Source organism: Carlito syrichta, unplaced genomic scaffold (genome assembly GCF_000164805.1).
Source record: "Carlito syrichta isolate Samal-C Ts95f unplaced genomic scaffold, Tarsius_syrichta-2.0.1 Scaffold305642, whole genome shotgun sequence".
Lineage (NCBI taxonomy): Eukaryota > Metazoa > Chordata > Mammalia > Primates > Tarsiidae > Carlito > Carlito syrichta.
In genome coordinates, this window is record NW_007249738.1 from 403,034 (window position 1) to 422,050 (window position 19,017).

General features: G+C 38.6%; 1 protein-coding gene across 1 annotated transcript in view; it reads left to right on the plus strand.

Annotated features, from left to right (window-relative positions):
* The window catches only part of MUC19 (mucin 19, oligomeric), a 180,393-nt gene that overhangs the window by 111,895 nt on the left and 49,481 nt on the right, over positions 1-19,017 (plus strand). The window contains exons 63-89 of the mRNA XM_021714400.1: positions 440-493; positions 642-695; positions 1,202-1,255; positions 2,390-2,443; positions 3,811-3,864; positions 3,987-4,040; positions 4,836-4,889; positions 5,031-5,075; positions 5,330-5,383; positions 5,815-5,871; positions 6,592-6,645; positions 6,790-6,858; positions 7,354-7,407; positions 9,361-9,414; positions 9,557-9,607; positions 10,504-10,557; positions 11,147-11,179; positions 11,437-11,490; positions 12,172-12,225; positions 12,322-12,375; positions 13,121-13,174; positions 14,048-14,101; positions 16,248-16,301; positions 16,437-16,490; positions 16,988-17,041; positions 17,131-17,184; positions 18,923-18,976. Coding sequence (XP_021570075.1) covers positions 440-493; positions 642-695; positions 1,202-1,255; positions 2,390-2,443; positions 3,811-3,864; positions 3,987-4,040; positions 4,836-4,889; positions 5,031-5,075; positions 5,330-5,383; positions 5,815-5,871; positions 6,592-6,645; positions 6,790-6,858; positions 7,354-7,407; positions 9,361-9,414; positions 9,557-9,607; positions 10,504-10,557; positions 11,147-11,179; positions 11,437-11,490; positions 12,172-12,225; positions 12,322-12,375; positions 13,121-13,174; positions 14,048-14,101; positions 16,248-16,301; positions 16,437-16,490; positions 16,988-17,041; positions 17,131-17,184; positions 18,923-18,976 — 1,443 coding nt within the window. The remainder of the gene's footprint in view (positions 1-439; positions 494-641; positions 696-1,201; positions 1,256-2,389; positions 2,444-3,810; positions 3,865-3,986; positions 4,041-4,835; positions 4,890-5,030; positions 5,076-5,329; positions 5,384-5,814; positions 5,872-6,591; positions 6,646-6,789; positions 6,859-7,353; positions 7,408-9,360; positions 9,415-9,556; positions 9,608-10,503; positions 10,558-11,146; positions 11,180-11,436; positions 11,491-12,171; positions 12,226-12,321; positions 12,376-13,120; positions 13,175-14,047; positions 14,102-16,247; positions 16,302-16,436; positions 16,491-16,987; positions 17,042-17,130; positions 17,185-18,922; positions 18,977-19,017) is intronic.

The window sequence follows — 19,017 nt, forward strand, 5'->3', positions numbered from 1 at the left end:
CTGCCAGAGCATTAATAGGTGCTAAAAACATTTTTTGTAGCTAGAAAGTATGGATAATGTTAGTGAACCTTGGAAACAAGCCTACATAGGGATTCTCATGCCTCTAATGTAATACAATTTATTTATATTTTTTGATGTCTAAAAATCCCAGCAAACTTAATTTTTTGCTTTTTTTCCTGTCAGTAGAGTAGGCAGGTATGGGCAGAAACCACCAGTTTCCCTTTAAAAAAAAATTAAAAAATATTGCCTCAAGTCCGAGAAACTGGTTTCTCCTATTGCTTTGGTAATTAATGGATAATGACAAAATACACTGTGCACATCTGCTGGGAAGAGCCAGCGAAAGAGTTTGATAAATGATAGGCTTAGATTCTTTCTGGAGGTAGGGTTCTAAGAAAGAAACCTGAGTCCCATAATGACCATAGTCCTCTTTTTGTTTCAGCCACCAATGGGGTAACTTCTGGCACAACTATTTTGCCTGGTAATTACAATACAGGTGAGTCTATGGATTGGCAGGAAAGCCTTCAGAAATCATTTAATAATTATATGTCTCCTCTGGAGCTATTCTTCCCAGGAGTAGTATCATATTCTTGCAAGGTCCTTGAGTATTTTCCAAATATTTATTTCCTTTTCCTCTCTCTCAGAGGCCACAACTTCCCTAGGAGGAAGTGGAACCACAAGAAGTGGAATGGCCACAGGTGAGCATTGCCAGGTCATTGAATCCACTCTCTAGTAATGTCCAATAAAGATTATGGCTTCAAATGTATCCATGCCACTCATTTCTTCAATATGGAATATTATTAGGTAAAATCTTATCATTATTCCTTGACTAAGGTTCAGAAACTCAATATTTCATTCTTATTTCCTGTGCTTTGAGTAGGCTTTCCTCCCAACCTCCAAGATAACCATGCGGCCATTTGACTGATACTACATAGATGATCTAGGGAGATCTCTCTTACCTCCTTGTTCCTTTGTGCTCTAGAGAAAAGGAGATCCAGTAATTTAAAATTCCTTTGGTAAATATACTGTGGAAAGGACATTATATGAAGAATATACAGATTACCTTTTGGCATTAATAGTCTAATTTACTAAAATATTTACTACACACACATATATATATAACTTTCACTTATTTGCCTATTCTTTTTTGCTACTTCATGATGATGAGGTATTGACCCATGACTACTCATCCCTTTCTTCATAGCTACCACTGGGGTGTTCTCTGGGAAGACTTTGGAACCTGAGAATGACCACACAAGTAAGTCCTAAAATACAGAGGGAATGCTACACCATGGTAGCTTACAATTTCCTAAGGTACCACAACCTATATGTTCCTATATTTGAGACTTCATTTTTGCTTTCTTTTCCTCCAGAGGCCACAAGCACCACACAAGGGATCAGAACTACCCAATCTGAAGCTCTAGAAAGTAAGCTTTGTCAGTGCCAGTCTTCAGAGTCTCATCATTCCCTGCTGTGGTGTGCTGAGGGGAACACATGCATGAGGATGAGGGCCAAGCAAGGAGGGCTACCCTTGTCTGGAAGCACAATGTTTATGCTGACCATCCTGGGTAGTTTTGCTAAGGAATTTCACAAGCTGGATTATCTGAGTCCGACACTACTCCCCGTCCTGTTGGACAGTATTAGTTCTCTGGATTCTTGGCTGCGGCCCACTGACCTGCAGCAGCCTACGCAGGACCCCTGATTCTCTCCTCTCTGCTCATCATGATTCTCAAAGAACTGTCACAGCAGTCATGTATCTAACATACATTTATTATACTTCATGTTTGCTTTCTGTGTTGCCTTCCCGCAATGTAAATATCACGAGGCAGAAATCTTTGTCCATCCTTCTCACTGACTAAAGAATTTCTGGCACAGAGAAAATGTTTACAAAAAATGAGATGAGAGACTGGTATATTCTTATTTTGGGTGTCACTCTGCTGCCTTCAACAGCCACCACCCACAGTTTCACTTGGTGTCAACAGTAGTTCACAGGATATAAAGTCAGTTAGGATAGACTACTTAAAACACGAGACGAAGCTATAAATATCTGACGAGTGTTCTTAAACACTTGTTTATCATAATATCAGAAGTTCCACAAATGAGAACATTGGAAAATCAAAACTTTTTTCTCCTGTCAGCAATGATAGGGGGCCATATCACTGGAAGTGAAATCAATAAAGTGAAATTAAGCTTCCTTCTCCAGTTTAGTAGGGTACTGTTGAAGGAGTATTCAGTATCAATGCATTAGTTAATAAGTTAGCAAAGAAAATATTCACTATGCATTTTTTTTTTCTGAAACAGATTGTTGTCAAGAAAGGTCTTCCAATAGTTCAAGACTGCTTTCTTATTCTAGTATTGTTTGCTGTATTACTACTTTACTTTCTTATTTTAGATACTTCTGGTGAATTATCTGGAACAACCATTAAGTCTGGAAGTTCCAACACAGGTAGTTCATACTAAGGAAATCTTCATTTTTAATGCATGATAACTTTTTGTTTCATGATAACTTTTGTAGAGCTATAATGATTAAATAGCACCTCAATAATTTTACCAGTATCTCAAATTTGCCAGCCCTCCTGATTCTTCTCTTTCTTTCCTCAGAAGCCACAACTCTTACAGAAGGCAGGGGCAGTACCAGAACTCAATCCAGAACAGGTGAGGAAGAGTAGCCTGTGCTTTGGGTGTTATCATTAAACATGACTGTCATTAGGATGACTTGTTTGGAAGTGGGTTTTCCTGCAGAATATTAAGTATTTATTTAGGGATAGTGTATCAGAGGTCAATTATATATATAAATTTAACATTTTTCCTATAAATCTATAATATCATCTTTTTAAATGTTTGCATCTTCTAGATAGAGTGAAATAGGATGTAACTGTTCTGATAAATTTTCTTATAACATTGTATGCAAGCATATCAGTGGGTGCTAAAAATAGGTTTTGATCCTGAGAAGTAGAGTTAACTTAAATGAACCTTAGAAACATGTCTACATAGATATTTCCTTGCCCCAAAAGTAATAGAAAATCTTGATTAGTATTAGGTTGTTGGGTACAAGATTACAGTTAGTTAGGAGGAATTAGTTCTGGTGGTTTGTAGCATAGGAGAGTGCCTACAGTAAACAATATTATGGAGTACATTCAAAAATAACTTGAGAAGAGGATTCTGCATGTTCTCATCACAAAGCAATGATAAAGGTTTGAGGTGGTAGGTATACTAAATACCATCACTTGATCATTATACATTGCATATATATCAAAACCTCACACTGAACCTCATAAATATGTATTATTATTATGTTAGTTAAAAGCAGAATAAAATAATTAGGAAACAAATAAATTTTATCTTCCACCCCGACAGTGAAACAGGTAAGTATAGGAGAAAACCACCTGCTTCCCTGTCATGAAATACCCCGTGTGATGCCTCAAGTTTGGCCCTTTTAATTTCTTTGTGATTCACTAATTCAGAAAAAAAAGACTAAACAGTTATTATATTACCTCCTTATTTCCTGAGCTTACAGGGACCTTCACTAAACCATCATGACTCAAACTATTGACAGATAAATCAGTGATATGAAGAGAAATCTCCTATCTCCCCATAAAGAAAAGGACTTGATAGTTGAGAATTGTCCTAGTAAAACTGCAGCAGAAGGGAATATTACAAGGGATAAGTATGGAAGACTCCTAACAGTACAAGTTTCTCCTAGCACTGCAAGTCTCAGAGTAATGGCTGGCTGCTAAGTGAAGAATTGGGATTCCTATTTAAATCAAGTGGATAAGCAGTTGAACTAGTGACACCATCCCTTTCTTGTATTAGGTACTACTGGTGTGATTGCAGGAAAAACTCTGGAACCTGGAAGTTACAATACAGGTAAGCCTGAAAATACATGCAATATATGGACATTGGCATTTTGGTTGACATACTCTGACAACGGCCCAATGTGTCCTTTTCCACACCCTCATCTTTACTCTTTCTTTTCTTTTCTCTCTCAGAAGCCACAATTTCCACAGGAGGAAGTGGGACCACCCAAGCAGAACTTCCAGGAGGTGAGCTTATTTACTCTTAGGCTTTGTGACTTTTATCAAATCCCTGTTTGGGTGGCTGCAGTGACACATGAGTGTGAAGGCGGCCCTGCATTTCTTTTGGGGCACAGCATGCCAGTGTCACAAACCTAGGTCTGCCTAGAAATTCCATGGCCTCACACACCTTACCGGTCTGCATTTCCAGAAGTTCAGGTTTGCAGAGCTAGTTATTATATAGCAGGGATGATGTATATCATCAACCTGCTGTGCAGCCTCCGCCTATCAGGACCCTTATTTTTTGTCGGTGTCTCACTTTGTTGCCCAGGATGGAGTGCAGTGGCCAGTGGCATAGTCATGGCCACTGCAGTCTTGACCTGCTGTTCTCAGGCGATCCTTCCATCTCAGTCTTCCAAGTAGCTGGAACTGCAGATGCATGCCACCATGCCCAGCTAATGTTTTGATTTATTGTAGAGATCAGGTCTCGCTAAGTTGTCCAGGCTGGTCTCAAACCCCTGGACTCAGGCAATCCTCTGACCTCTACCTCCCAATGTGCTAGGATTACAGGTGTGAGTCACCACACCTGGCCAGGACCCTGATCCTTTTATACAACTTGCCTTTTCCCAGTGCACCTACTAACATTTATCACATTGACTTAGCTGCTAGAGTGTAATTTGCGTCAGGGAGAAATCTTCGAACACTTTGCTTACTGATCCATCCCAAGGGCCTAAAACAATATTTCACAGAAGAGATACTTAATAAATATTAGTTGAATAATGAAATATATTTTTCTGAAACTTTTCACTCTATTTATCTTAACAGGTACAGCCATGGTTTCACCTGGATTCCCCAGCAATTCACAGAGTTCCAAGCCAGGTCAGATGGATTAAATAAAATTATGATATGACAGTCTTGGAGTTACAGTTTTATTTTAAACATCTGTATATCAAAATACCTCAAGTAATTGATGAATAAAATAGAAAGATGAATTCTTTATCTGCTTTTTTCCTTCTTAAGGCACCTCTGTCATACCAGGGAGCCCAGTGTCTGGAAGTGAAACAGGTGAGGAGGAGATAAAGTCCCTTTGCATATTCATCAGGGTCTTTGGAAAAAGAACCACAGGAGCAACAATGATGGATAGGTGGGCCAGAAAATAAAATGGTAGCCATTCATGGTTCATTTCCTTTAGAAACAGAGATTTTTAGCAAAAGTCTGCCAGTGGCTCAAGGTCTTGTTCATGTCACCGTGCCTGGCTTACTTCCAATACTGACTAAAGAACTAATGTTGTTAATCCCTTTTTTTTTTTCTTGTTCTAGGTACCACAAGAGAATTCTCTAGGACAACCATCATACCTGGAAGTTCCCACACAGGTAGGATAATAAACAGGAAATCACTGTTTAACCGCACAGTATAGATAGTAGATCAACTCTGTTGAAATATCAACAGACTGAGTATGATGGTGCACAACTCTCATCCCGGCACTTTCAGAGGCCAAGGCAGGAGATTCACTTGAGGCCAGGAGTTTGGGACCAGCCTGGGCAACATAGTGAGACCTCATCTCTCTCTCTAAAAAAAAAAAAAAGCCAGGTGTGTTGGCACATGCCCATAGTCCCGGCTACTTGGGAGGCTGAGGCAGGACAATAGCCTGAGCCCAGGAGTTCAAGGTTGCAGTGAGCTATGATCATGCCTTCAACCTGGGTGACAGAGCAAGATCCGGTCTTTAAAATAAATAAATAAATAAATAAATAAATAAATAAAATATTCCAGATCCTGTGACCTTACCATTTATTATTTCCTCCAGCAGAGACCAAAGCTTTAACAGAAGGCAGCAACATTCCTGGAACTGGATCCAACACAGGTGAGAATGAACAGCACAGACCAGGGAGTTTAGCATGGATGACAACTCTCTGTAGTCTTGTCTGTTGGGAGGTGTGTTTTCCTGTGTGGTGGTTTGTATTTGATTTCAGTATTTTCTTACACTGAACATATTCTGAAAAAGCTCTCAATAGTAGCACTTAGCCTGACAGCTGTCCCTTTCCAAAGATGACTGGTAGTGCAGCCAGTAGGAGAGATTTCTCCTGTGATTTCATAATACCACTAAGATGTAGAGGGAGTCAAGGAATATTGTATTTCCAGGAAGAAGAGAAAACAATGTTAATCATAGAAATAATTTTATCATATATAAAGGTTTTATTACTCAGAAAAGCAATGGAAATATTAAATATTTTCTCCACTGTTGACACATTGAAATATTTTCCTGGTTTTCATCTTATGCTAGGTACCACTGCAGCACCAGGACACCAAGCAACTGGGGCTGTGGCAGGTAAACTGGGAGAAAGCCACTTTGTTTCCCTGGAATAAATGAAACTTCAGGGGGAAGGAACTTCAACTTGGGGACATTACTATTTTCCTTGCTTTGTTAATGATATGGGTCATAGGAAAGGCATATGATTTTCAACTTATCAGCAAGCAGTGAAAGAGCCCTTTTCTATAACAAAGATAGAGCCAGATTTCTTCTAGAGGCAGGTCCCCAGGAAACAAACATCAGGCATATGACCTCAGATCCCCTGTGTTTCAGCCACCACCAGAGCAGTCCCTGATACAACCATTGCTGCTGGCAATTTCAACACAGGTGAGTCAATGAGGTGGCAGAAAACCTTCCTGGAGTTCACCTACGATGAGATTTATCTTTCAGTGTTATCCTAGGTAGGGGAACTAGCGTCACTTTCCAGATCTTTGCATATTTTCCAATCATCTTCATTTTCCTGTTTCTTAGAGGCCCCAACTTCTGTAGGAGAAAGTGGAACACCAAGAGCTGAAATGATCATAGGTGAGCTCAGTAAAGGTACTAACTTTACCTTCAAGTAACAGCTCACGTCTAGCCAGAAGTATAGTCAAATTATTTGAATTTCCCAGATTTGGCACATTAAACAAAATTTTAGCAGATATTCATATTTGATATGAATTAACATAATTTAGAAACTTCAATTTTCATCCATATGTCTTATGCCTTGGATATAAGGACTCCACATAAAGGCATCATAGGCCCCATTTCCTGGCAGTTATGTAGGTGATTTGGGCCCAAATTTATTTCTCTGTAAATAAACCCTATGAAAGAAAGTCAGCAGTGGAAGGCTTTTTCTGTAAGCTTGCCAAAAGAATGTTATGTTCCATGGGAAATATATAGATTGACTCTTTTAACTAGAAAGTCCTAAGAAATAAATTTACTGGTGTATTAAAGAAAAAAATTGTATGTCTGTGTGTTTTTTAAAAAAAGTCTATGACTATTTTATGAGGGACAACAAATTGGTTAACTGACAAAAATCCGTTCTTATTTCAGGTACTACTGAAGGTGTCTCTGGCAAAACTCTGGAACCTGGGAGTAGCAACACAAGTGAGAAATTCTGAATTTGGCTCTTTGGCAATATAGCATATGGGAGCCCAAGGATGTCCTGCATAGTTCTTATACCTCTCACTTTTTTTCTCTCTCAGAGGCCACAGCATTTCCAGGGGACAGCAGGACCACCCAAGCAGGACTGCCAGGAGGTGAACTTTTCGGGTTGAGGCCTAGGCTGTCTATTTGAGATGCCTCAGTGAACTAGTAATATGGAGTCATTTGAGGGAGGGGTCCGCATCTTCCTCAGGGGCTATATTGTGTCATATCACATGGCACTGTTATTCTGCTTGGAAATACCACAAGCTCAGATATCTCAGGCAGGCTGCCCTCAGTGTTCTGGCTTTATGGAGACTTTTTTCCTGATAAAAGATGTGAGAGCACATTGCAAAATTCCATGCTCCTGGGACTTCTAATCCTCCTGACTCTGCTTGCCACTCCCCACATAGGTTGTCACTTGTCATTTTTTGTGTTTACTTATGCCTGATTTTTGAAATTTATTTTCTACCTTCCTTCAATACAAAAGCATCACAAACACAACTGATTATTAAAATGTGGCAATCCCTTTGGGTCCCACCCCACTGTGGGAGCTTTTCTGTCCTCTCAATAAATCCTGCTTTCATAAACAAACAAACAAACTAACTAACTAGCTAAATAAAATGCCTCAAGTTGTAGCCAAGACTCCTACTTTCCAGGGGAATATGTTGCTGAAAGGGAAAAAGCAAGGGTGACTTAAAACCCTTTCCCACCTTGCCTCAGAGTGAACAAGAAACCCGTTGGCCACACGACCACCACAGGCTGACCTGGAAAATGAAATGCTAGGAAGTTTTTCATTTTTCATTCTTAACAGAGACAGAGTATCCTCAGGAAAGGGCTTCCAGTGCTCTGGGGACATATTAATGTCTCCAAGATTAATTAGAGAGCTAATACTCAATTTCTCCATTTAGTCTTCTGCATTTAGGCACCACTAGAGAATTTTCTGGAATGACCATTGTATCTGAAATGTCTAACACCAGTAGGTTCTTAAGTCCTCTTGAGTCTCAGATGTCATGATATCTCTATAAGGGCTGCTATGAAAAAATAACACCCCAATTTATCTCCATTGTTCCACATTACCAACTTAATCACTCTCCTATTTCTTTACTCAGAGACCACAACTTCCACAAAAGTGACTGGTTCTACTGGAACTGGACTCAAAACTGGTGAGAATAAACAGTCCACGATGTGGGATCATCAGGATTAGGACACTCAAGCTCTCCTTGAGAGAGAATTCACATTATTTAAGGACACTGCAAGTGATTCAAACTAGGTTTACTAATATAGATAAAATCTCCTGAAAATCTACTAATTCTAAAATTGTCCTCAAAGCTCCAAGTCTGAGGATTGGAATGGGAATTCTCCATTAATATTATAGCTATCACTGCATCTTAGCTGGAATTATGAATGCTTCCTGTGTGTGTTCTTGTGTGTGTGTGTGTGTGTGTGTGTGTGTGTGTGTGTGTGTGTGTGTGTGTGTGTGTGTGTCTGCCGGTATAAAATAGAAAAGAGCTCCGTGGAGTCAGGATGCTTGCATGTGTATGTTTCTAATGTGTAACTGTTTTCTTGGTCATTATTTCTCCTATGTCTAATAAGCTTTAGCACATTTAAAACTCCTTCCTCCTTTCTATCACACAGCAGGTATCACTTCGGCACCAGGGAAACAAGCAGGTGAGCACTGGGGAAATGCATCTAGTTTCCATTTATGTGAAATTTTAGGCAGAAGTACCTGAACTTGGGAACACTGTCTCTATTTGCTTAGGTTATGAAATGGTGAAAGCAGGCAGATGCATCTAGTTCACCATCTGCCATGTGCCAAAGCAAGAGAAATAAATAAATACATTTTAACCATTCAGATTTGAATCTTTATTTGACTTAGTGAGTCACCATGATTACCACAGTCCCTTTGTATTTCAGGCACCTCTGGGGTAGCCCCTGGCACAACAGTTGCCCCTGGAAGTTTCAGCACGGGTGAGTCCACAACTGGGCAGGGAATCCTTTCACGAGTGCATCCTTCAGTGATATGGCTTCCCTTTTGATGCGTCTATGTGGAAGTGTCACCAGTGCTTTCCTAGCTCCCTGAATCTGTTTATTTGTGTCTGTCTTTTCTCAGCAGCCACAGCTTCTGGATCAAATGGAGTGACTGGGGTTGGAACCACTATAGGTAAGCAGCAATGACACACACCCTCCTTCCCAATAGATAATGTTACCTGAATTGCATCTAGTGTTTACATGTTTCATAAAGATCATTTTCTGGACAAAAATTGCTGGACAGCCATGATTTTTTCTAATAACCAAAGTTCAGATCCTCAAGCTCTTTCATCCTCATTTCCTTGGCTTCAAAGATACTTCACCATGGAGCTAAGGCACTGAGAATCTGTTAGGTATTAGAGAGAAATCTATTACTTTCTCTTATTGATATCTAAAGGAAGTAATTGAGTTACTGAAATTTTTGTAATTATATTTTCTATAGGATGGAAATAGTCCATGGAAAACATGAATTTGGTTGTAAAAACCTCTAGAAAAACGGTCCTGGTTTTAAAAACCTCTGAAAAGAACTTTTTTGGCATATTTAGAAAAAAAACATAATTCCTTTGCCCTTTTTCTTGACCATTTTCTCTTTACTATGAGTAAAAAAACTGATCTTAATAATTCCAAGATCCAATATAGCACCACTGGTCAAATTTTTGAACATGAAAAGTTTAATATTTAAAGCAATACATAATCCAGATAAGAGGAAAGAGCATGTCTATAGTTATGATTTCTTTACTATATATACGTCTACCCATGAGAAGTTTACATACCTTATTACAATTAAGAACCTCCTAAAGTTCAATTAAGAACCACATAAGTTAACATTTTTTAAAATCTCAACTTTTAAAAGAGTTGGATGTGTATCTTAGTAGTTTATGCCACTTTTACAGTCTGAAGGGCTTCTTTTTGCCTTAATAATAGGTGACAAGATATTTTCAATTGTGCTTATCTCATATATCAACATCACCTCAGCTCATCTCCCTTCCTTAATAGTTAACTATCATTTTTTTTCTTTCCTCTTCTAAGATACCACGACTTTCCTAGGAGGAAGTGGCATCACTGGAGCAGGACTGAAAACAGGTACAGATTTTGAGGTTTTAATTATTTATTGTTAGAGTTTGACTTCAGGATGATAGACTTATTAGAAACAATATTTTGTAATGAGCTTTTTAATTTTAGAATAATTTTAAATTTCAGAAAATTTACAAAACAGGACTGAGAAATCCTTTAATGTGGAGTGAAGAGCTTTTATTTCTTTTGGAGTCTGTAATATTTCTGAAGAAGCAGGATTCCTTTCTGGATTTGGGTTTAGGATCACTTTGGCCCCAATTTCCAAAAGCTTTCCCTTCTCAAGAACTAGCCTTAAGGCTCTAGGGACCTCAAGAGGACAGTTACAATATCTGAATCTAAAATGGTTTTCCATTTGAATGAGCTTAGTTTGTATAGTATTGCACTACTGATGTCTATTCAGCTCTAATGTCATTAAGATGTCAGATTTTAGTTCAAAGACAAAAATACTAAATCTGTCTCCTTCCTCCTCCTCTTTCTCCTCTTACTGTTCTTCTCATCTTCTTCTTTCTTCTCTTCCTCCTTATACTTGTCCTTTTCCTCCTCTTCCTTTTTTTCCTTCTTCTTTCTTTTCTTTTTCTTTTTCTTTTTTTTTCACTAGAAGCTACCACTGGAGCACCAGGAATTAATACAGGTAAACTTGGGAAAAGTCTTTGATCAGACCTTTAACCATGTCAGAAATAATTAAGGCAAAGACATTTGCCACTGCATTAACTTTGGTCTTTCAGTAGCACTTGGAAAACATGGGAAATGTCTCTCTTCCTGTTAGGTATAAGTCCAGGAGTTTCTTGTGCTTCTTTAAAGACTCAGGCATATTGTAGACCATATTCTTCTAAAGATTAAAAATTCTCCACTATGTTAATCTTTCTCTCTCTTTTTTCTCCTATCTAGGTACAGCTGGAGTGCCCTCTGATACAACAGTTGTACCCGGAAGCTACAACTCAGGTAAACCATGCAGCTGGGAAGGACCACAGCTTGAGAAGGCCTCCCATACACGTGTCTCCCTGGATGATCCTACCATACTTTCCTCAGATTCTTCAGACCTTCACCCTTATTACTATTATTCTTTCCACTTCCTCAGTAGCTACAACTTCTGTAGGAAAAAAGCGGAACAGCAAGAGCTAACATAAATCACAGGTGGACTCTGTAAAGGCACTACTGTACTTTCTAATAACTTTCTAAGTCATTCCGGAAATATATCAATACCCTTTGAAGTTCCCACAAGTGGCATATTAGGCAAGAAAAATTAGCAGATTATCAATATTTGACATGAATAAATACAGTTAAGATACTTCAACCTTTCTGCCTTATGTCTTGGATCTTGGGACTAAGGACCCTTCATCAGGTCACCATGGGGACCTGACAATTATATAGATGATTTGGGCTCAAATCTACATCTCTGTAAGTTAACAGTAGAAAAAGGGATTTAGTGGGAGAACTTTCTCCATAAACTTGTCAAGGGAATGGTATGTTTCATGGGTCGCTTACTGATTAACTCTTAAAACTAGAAAGTCCAGAGCAATAAATTTACTGATAAATTAAAGAAAGTTCTTATGTCCCTAAGGACAACTTATGTCCCTAAGGACAACTAATTGACCAACTGATTGCAATCCTTTCTTATTTCAGTTACTACTGAGGGCATCGCTGGCAAAACTCTGGAACCTGGGGGAACCAACACAGGTGAAAAATTCTAGACATGGCCCCTGGACAGTATAGCCTCTGGGAACTCTGATTAACCTGTCCAGTCTTTAAACCTTCCATTTTTTCCTGTCTCAGAGGCCACAACTTTCTCAGGAGCCAGCGGGACCACCCACGCAGGACTGCCAAAAGGTAAGCTTTTCAGGCTGAGACCTAGGCTCTCATCATCTGTCTATTTGAGATGCTTCAGTGAACAAATGACATTAAGGAGGTTGAAAGACCAGTCTACATTTTCTTTGGGTTCATATTGTGTCATATCAACCTAAACAGTTATTCTGCTTGGGAATTCCATGACCTCAGGTGTCTCAGGTAGACTGTCCTCAGAATCCTGGTTTATAAAAACATTATTTTCTGATAATAGGTGTGAGAGCATATTGCATATACATCATCTCCAGGACTTCTAATCCTCTAAATCCATCATAGGAGATTGCGATTTACTATCATTTTTCTTTTTACTTAATCATATTTTTATTTATTTTTTGTCTCCCCTCCTTAGAAAGCTTCATGAAGACAACTGAATATTAAAATGTCTCAATTTATATTAAAGAATCCCACTTATAAAGATGTAAAAACACATGCTTTTTTTCCTTTCATAGGTCCTCTGGCACACAAGGTCATATGTCCCTGAAAGTGAAACAAGTAGGGTGGAATAAACTGTTTTATCTCCTTAGCTCATAAGGAAAGGGAAACCCAGTGGCAACACATCTATTCTAGGTTGGCCTGGGAAATGAAATGCTAAGAAGTTGTTCATTTTCCATTCTTAAGAGACTGAGTATCCTCAGGAAAGGACTTCCGGTGCTTTAGGGCCACAATGATGCTTTGAAGATTAATTTGGGTGGTAATACTCAATGGCTCCATTAACTTTTTTACATTTTAGGTACTACTCGAGAATTTTCTGGAACAACCATTATATCTAAAAGTTCTAACACAGGTAGGTTAATCAGAAGGAAGTATCTCATATTTAATGTCAAGTGCCAATCTTTTTTAGGGATGCTGTGATGAAATTATGCCCTAGTATCTCTGCTTAGCATTTCTAATTTCTTAGACTTCATCATTTTCCTATTTCTTACATCAGAGGCCACAACATCCACAGACGGGACTGGTTCTACTGAAACCAATGAGAATAGACATTCTATGATTTGGGGTCATTAGGATTAGTACACTCAAGCTTTCCTTGAGAGAAAATTCATTTTGTTAGGAATGCTCCAAGTAATTCAAAATAGGTTTGCTATTAGAATAAGTTTTTGAAAACTACTAATTCCAGAATTGGGCTTCATTGAATTAAATCTGAGGATAGGATAGGATTCCTTCATTGGTGTTATGATTAATACTAGCATCTTAGTTGGAATTCAGAACTTTTGTCATGCTTTTATGAATGCAAGATATAGAAAAAGAGCCCCATGGAGTCAGGATGCATGAATATGTATGTGTGTTATGGATAAAAATTAGCTTGGTCACTATTTCTTCTTATAACTAAAATTTCAGCACATTTAAGATTTTTTCCCCCCTCTTTTCTACCTCACAGCAGGCATCACTGCAGCACCAGGGGAGCAAGCCGGTGAGCACTGGGGAAATGCATTTAGTTTCCTTTTGATGAAATTCCAGATAGAAGTTCCTGGACTTGGGAACATTCTCACTATATTGCTTAGCTTGTGAATTGTTGAAAACAGGCAAAGGCATCTAGATCACTATCTGCTATATGATCAGAGCAAGAGTTTCCTTTTATAACTAAATGCATTATAACCCCTTAGACTTCATTTGACTTAATGAGTCACATGATCACCTCAGTCCTTTTGTGTTTCAGGCACCACTGGGGTAGCTCCTGGCACAACAGTTGCTCCTGGAAGTATCAGTACAGGTGAGTCCACAGTTTGGCGGGTAACTTTTCTCAAGAGTAAACCCTAGAATGATATGTCTTCAATTTGGGGGCTTCTGTTAAGAAGTTCCGTTATTACGTACATAGCTCCTGGAATCATTTTTATTTATGTCCTATTTCTCCTGGAGCAAGTAGAATAACTGGTGTTGGAACCACTACAGGTAAGCACTGACAAACCAATTCCTCCTTCCCAATAAACATTGTTGCCCTATTGCATCTAATATTTATATGTCTCTTGAAGAGCTCTTTCTGGACAAAGATTACTGGATGGCCAGAATTTTTTTCTAATAACTAATAACTAAACCTCAAACTCTTTCTTCCTCCTTCCCTCAGCTTGAGGAAGCATCATGGGACTAAAGCACTGGTGATAAGTTAGGTGATTAGAAAGAGATGTCTTCCTCTTACTGATATGTAAAGGAAGTGATGGAGTTATTGAAATGTTTCCTTTGAAATTTCTGGTAAGATAGAAGTGGTCTACGGAAAATATATTTGGATTAATTCCTGCTTCTAGAAACCTCTGAAAGAGCTCTTGGTATATCAAGAAAAACACATATATCTCTCACCATCTTGACTTTTCTGCTTCATTATAAGAATTCATTGCTGATTTCATGTCACTCACTCATTCTAAGTTTCAATATAGTAGATACTGGCCAAATTCTTGCATATGAAAAGTGTAATGCTTAAAGCAACAATTAATGATGGTGATAGTAATGAGCATATCTGTCATTTGAGTTTTTTAATATATACTTTTCAACCTTCTGGATCTATGTTTTTTATATATTAGAGAGTATAAGCACAGATTTCTTGCATGCATATATTTTGTCATTGTGATGTCTCCACTTTTAGTGTACCCATCACCCAAATAGTGAATATTTCACCCAATAAATAGTTTTTCAGTTTCGGCCCCTCCCGCTTTCTTACCATGTGTAAACTCCAGTGTCTGTTATTCTAACACATTTGTCCATGTGTACCCATTGTTTTTCTCCCACTTATAAATGAGCATCTGTGGTACTTGATGTTCTTCTGCTACTGACTTATTTTGCATAGGATAATGGCTTCCAGTTCCATCCTTACTATAAACAGTTTTATTAAAGAAGTTTATAGATTTTATTCCAACTAAGAACAATCTAAGGTCCCATAGAAAACCATGCAAGTTCAAAGTATTTTCTCACTTTTTAAACAAGTACTCTTACCATAAGAAGAACTTTTCTGACTAAATAGTAGGCATCAAGACATTTTCAGTTGTGCTTGTCTCATGTATTAACACCCCCTTAGCATATCCATCTTTCCTAATACACTGGTGCAGAAATAAAACATGAAGATTTGGGGTTTTCATTATGTATTCTTGTAGTTTGACTCCAGATTGATCAATTTTTTAGTGAAAACAATTTTATCAATGAGATTTTCATTTTGGAGTAATTTTAGATAAATAATAGGTAATGCAAAGAATCTCTTTAATGTAGAACAAAGGTTTTTATTTCACTGGGAAGCTATAATATTTCAAGGAATCCTGACTACTTTTTTGGATTTGAAGTTGGAAGTACTTGGGCCCAAATTTCTAAAAGGCATTCCCTTCCAGGGACTAACTTAAGGGTTCTAGGCCTCTTGTGAGGAAAGCTTCAATATTTCTGACTGTGATATGGCTTTCCCTTTGAAAGGAACTTAGTCTGTATAACATTACAGTACCAACTTCTATTCAGCTTAGAATCATTAAGCTGTAATATTTTAGTTCAAAGACTAAAAATATAAAATATTGTTTTCTTCTTTTTCTCCCTCCTCCTCCTTCTTTACTGATCTTTCTCCTCCTCCTCTTCTTCTTTCTTTTTCTTTTCACTAGAAGCCAACATGGAGCACCAAAAAATAAGATAGGGCAACTTGGGAAAAGTCTTTGATCAGACTTTCAACCTTGACAAAAATAAGTGATCAGGGCAGGGATATTAGCCACTGTATTAACATTGGCTGTGCAGAAGCACATGGTAAAATGGAAACTGTCTCTCAACCTGTCAGTTATATGTCCTGCAAGTGTCCTTTGCTGCTTCAAAGTCCCACAGAGACATTGTGTTGGCCACAGTCTCTAAGGATTACAAAAGTGACACTATGTTGATCTTTCTCTTTTTTCCCTGCCTAGGCACAGCTGGAGTGCCCTCTGGGACAACAGTTGTGCTTGGAAGCTCCAACTCAGGTAAATTCCCAAGCTGGGAAGGATCACTGCTTGGGAAGCGTTCCTCAGTAAGGTGTCTCCTGGATGGTCCTACCCTACTGTTCTCAGATCCTTCAAAGCTTTGCCTTCACTACTATTGTTTTCTCTCTTTCTCAGAGGCCACAACTTCTGAAGGAAAAAGTGGAACCACAAGAGCTGAAATAATCACAGGTGAGCTCTATCAAGACACTGCTATACTTTCTAATAACTTCCAAAGTCTTGACTGAAATGTATCAAAACTTTCAATTTTCTATATTTAGCAAACTAGGCAAAAGTTTAGTAGATGTTCAATATTTGACATGAATAAATGCGGTTCAGACATTTAAAATTTTCCTTCTTATATCTTGTGCTTTGGGTCTAGGGAACCCTCATAGGGCATCATGGGACCGATTTCCTGACAGTTACATAGGTGATTTGGGCCCAAATCTATATTCCTGTAACTCAGCCCTCAAATAAGGCAGTCAGCATTGGAGGAATTTGCCTGTAAACTTGACAAGGGAATGCTATTTTCTTTGGGAAATATATCGATTAACTCTTAAAACTAGAATGTCCAGAGAAATAAATTTGCTAGTGAATAGACACCATGTTTATTTTTCCCATTAAATTCGATGCCCATTTCATTATGGGCTACAGACTGACCAACTGACCACAATGCTTTCTTATTTCAGGTACTACTGAGGGTATCGCTGGCAAAACTCTAGTACCTGGAAGTACTAATACAGGTGAGGAATTATGAATCTGGCCCTTTGGCAATATAGCCTATGGGAGCCCTATCCAGACTTTATACCTCTCACTTTTTTTTCTCTTTCAGGAGCCACCACATTTCCAGGGGACAGCGGGACCACCCAAGCAGGACTGCCAGGAGGTGAGCCTTTTGAGTTGAGGCCTAGGCTGTCTATTTGAGACACCTCAGTGAGCAAGTAATACAAAGTCATTTGAGGGAGGGGTCTGCATCTTTTTCTGGGACCATATTGTGTCATATCACTTGGTACATTCTGCTTGGAAATGCCACAATCTCAGATATCTCAGGCAGGCTGCTTTCAGTGTTCTGGCTTATAGAAACTTCTTTTTTTCTGATAAAAGATGTGAGACCATATTGCATATATTCCACTCTCCCAGGACTTCCAATCCTGACCCAGCTTGCCACTCCCCACATAAGTTGCCACTTGCTATCATTTTTTATGTTTACTTATACCTGATATTTGTAATTTATTTTCTACTCCCTTTCAATACAAAAACTTTGTGAAGACTACTGATATTATTATATCAAAGACTCCTGCTTACAAAGATAAAACCATGCTTTACTCCTTCCTTCTGGCCTCTTGCACACCAGGGTATATGTCCCTAAAAGGGAAAAAGTAAGGGTGATTTAAAACCATTTTCCCCCTTTCCTCAGAGTAAAAAAAAAAAAAAAAGAAAAACCCCAGTGGCAATACAACCATCCTAGGCTGGTCTGGAAAATGAGATGCTACGAAGTTGTTCATATTCCTTTCCCACCAAAAAGAGAGAGAGAGAGAGAGAGAGAGAGAGAGAGAGGAGTATCCTCAGGAAAGGGCTTCCTGTGCTTTGGGGTCACATTAATGACTCCAAGATTAATCAGGGAGCTAATACTCTTTTATCCAATTTTTTATCTGCATTTTAGGTGCCATTAGATAATTTTCTGGAACTATTGTATCTGAAAATTCCAACACCAGTAGCTTCTTAAGAAGACAATACCTGTTCTTTAGTCTCAGATGTCATGAAATCTCTGTTAGGGCTGCTTAATAAAACAACACCCCAATATATCCTCTTTTGTTCCAAATTCCCACAGTTCATCATTCTCCTATTTCTTTCTTCAGAGACCACAACTTCCACAGAAGGGACTGGTTCTACTAGAACTGGACTCAAAACTGGTGAGAATAAACAGCACATGATGCGGGGTCATCAGGATTAGGGCACTCAAATGTTCTTGAGAAGAATTCATATTATTTAAGTACACTGCAAGTGATTCAAAGTGAGTTTGCTATTACAAATAAAATGCTCTTGAAACTCTGCTAGTTCTAAAATTGTCCTCAAAGCTCTAAGTCTGAAGATTGGGGTGGGAGTTCCCCACTAGTATTATCGCTACCACCAGCATCTTTGCTGGAATTACAAATGTTTCGTGTGTGTGTGTGTGTGTGTGTGTGTGTGTGTGTCTGCCTGTGTAAAATAGGAAAGAGTTCCACAGAACCATAATGCATGCATGTGTGTGTGTCTATATGTATAGCAATTTTCTTGGTCATTATTTCTCCTATATCTAAAAGTTTTAGCACATTTAAAACTCCCTTCTCTTTTCTCCCTCAAAGCAGGCATCACTTTGGCACCAGGGAAACAAACAGGTGAGCACTGGGGAAATACATCTAGTTTCCATTTATATCAAATTTTAGGCAGAAGTACCTGATCTTGGGAACACTGTCTCTATTTGCTTAGGTTATGAAATGGAGAAAACCAGCAGATACATCTAATTCATCATCTGCCATGTGCCAAAGCAAGGGAAAGAAATAACTACATTTTAACCCTTCAGATTTGGGTTCTCATTTGACTTAGTGAGTCACCATAATCACCACAGTCTCTTTTTGTTTCAGGCACCACTGGGGTAGCCGCTCGCACAACAGTTGCCCCTGGAAGTGTCAGCACAGGTGAGTCCACAGCTGGGCAGGAAATGCTTTCCTAAGTACTT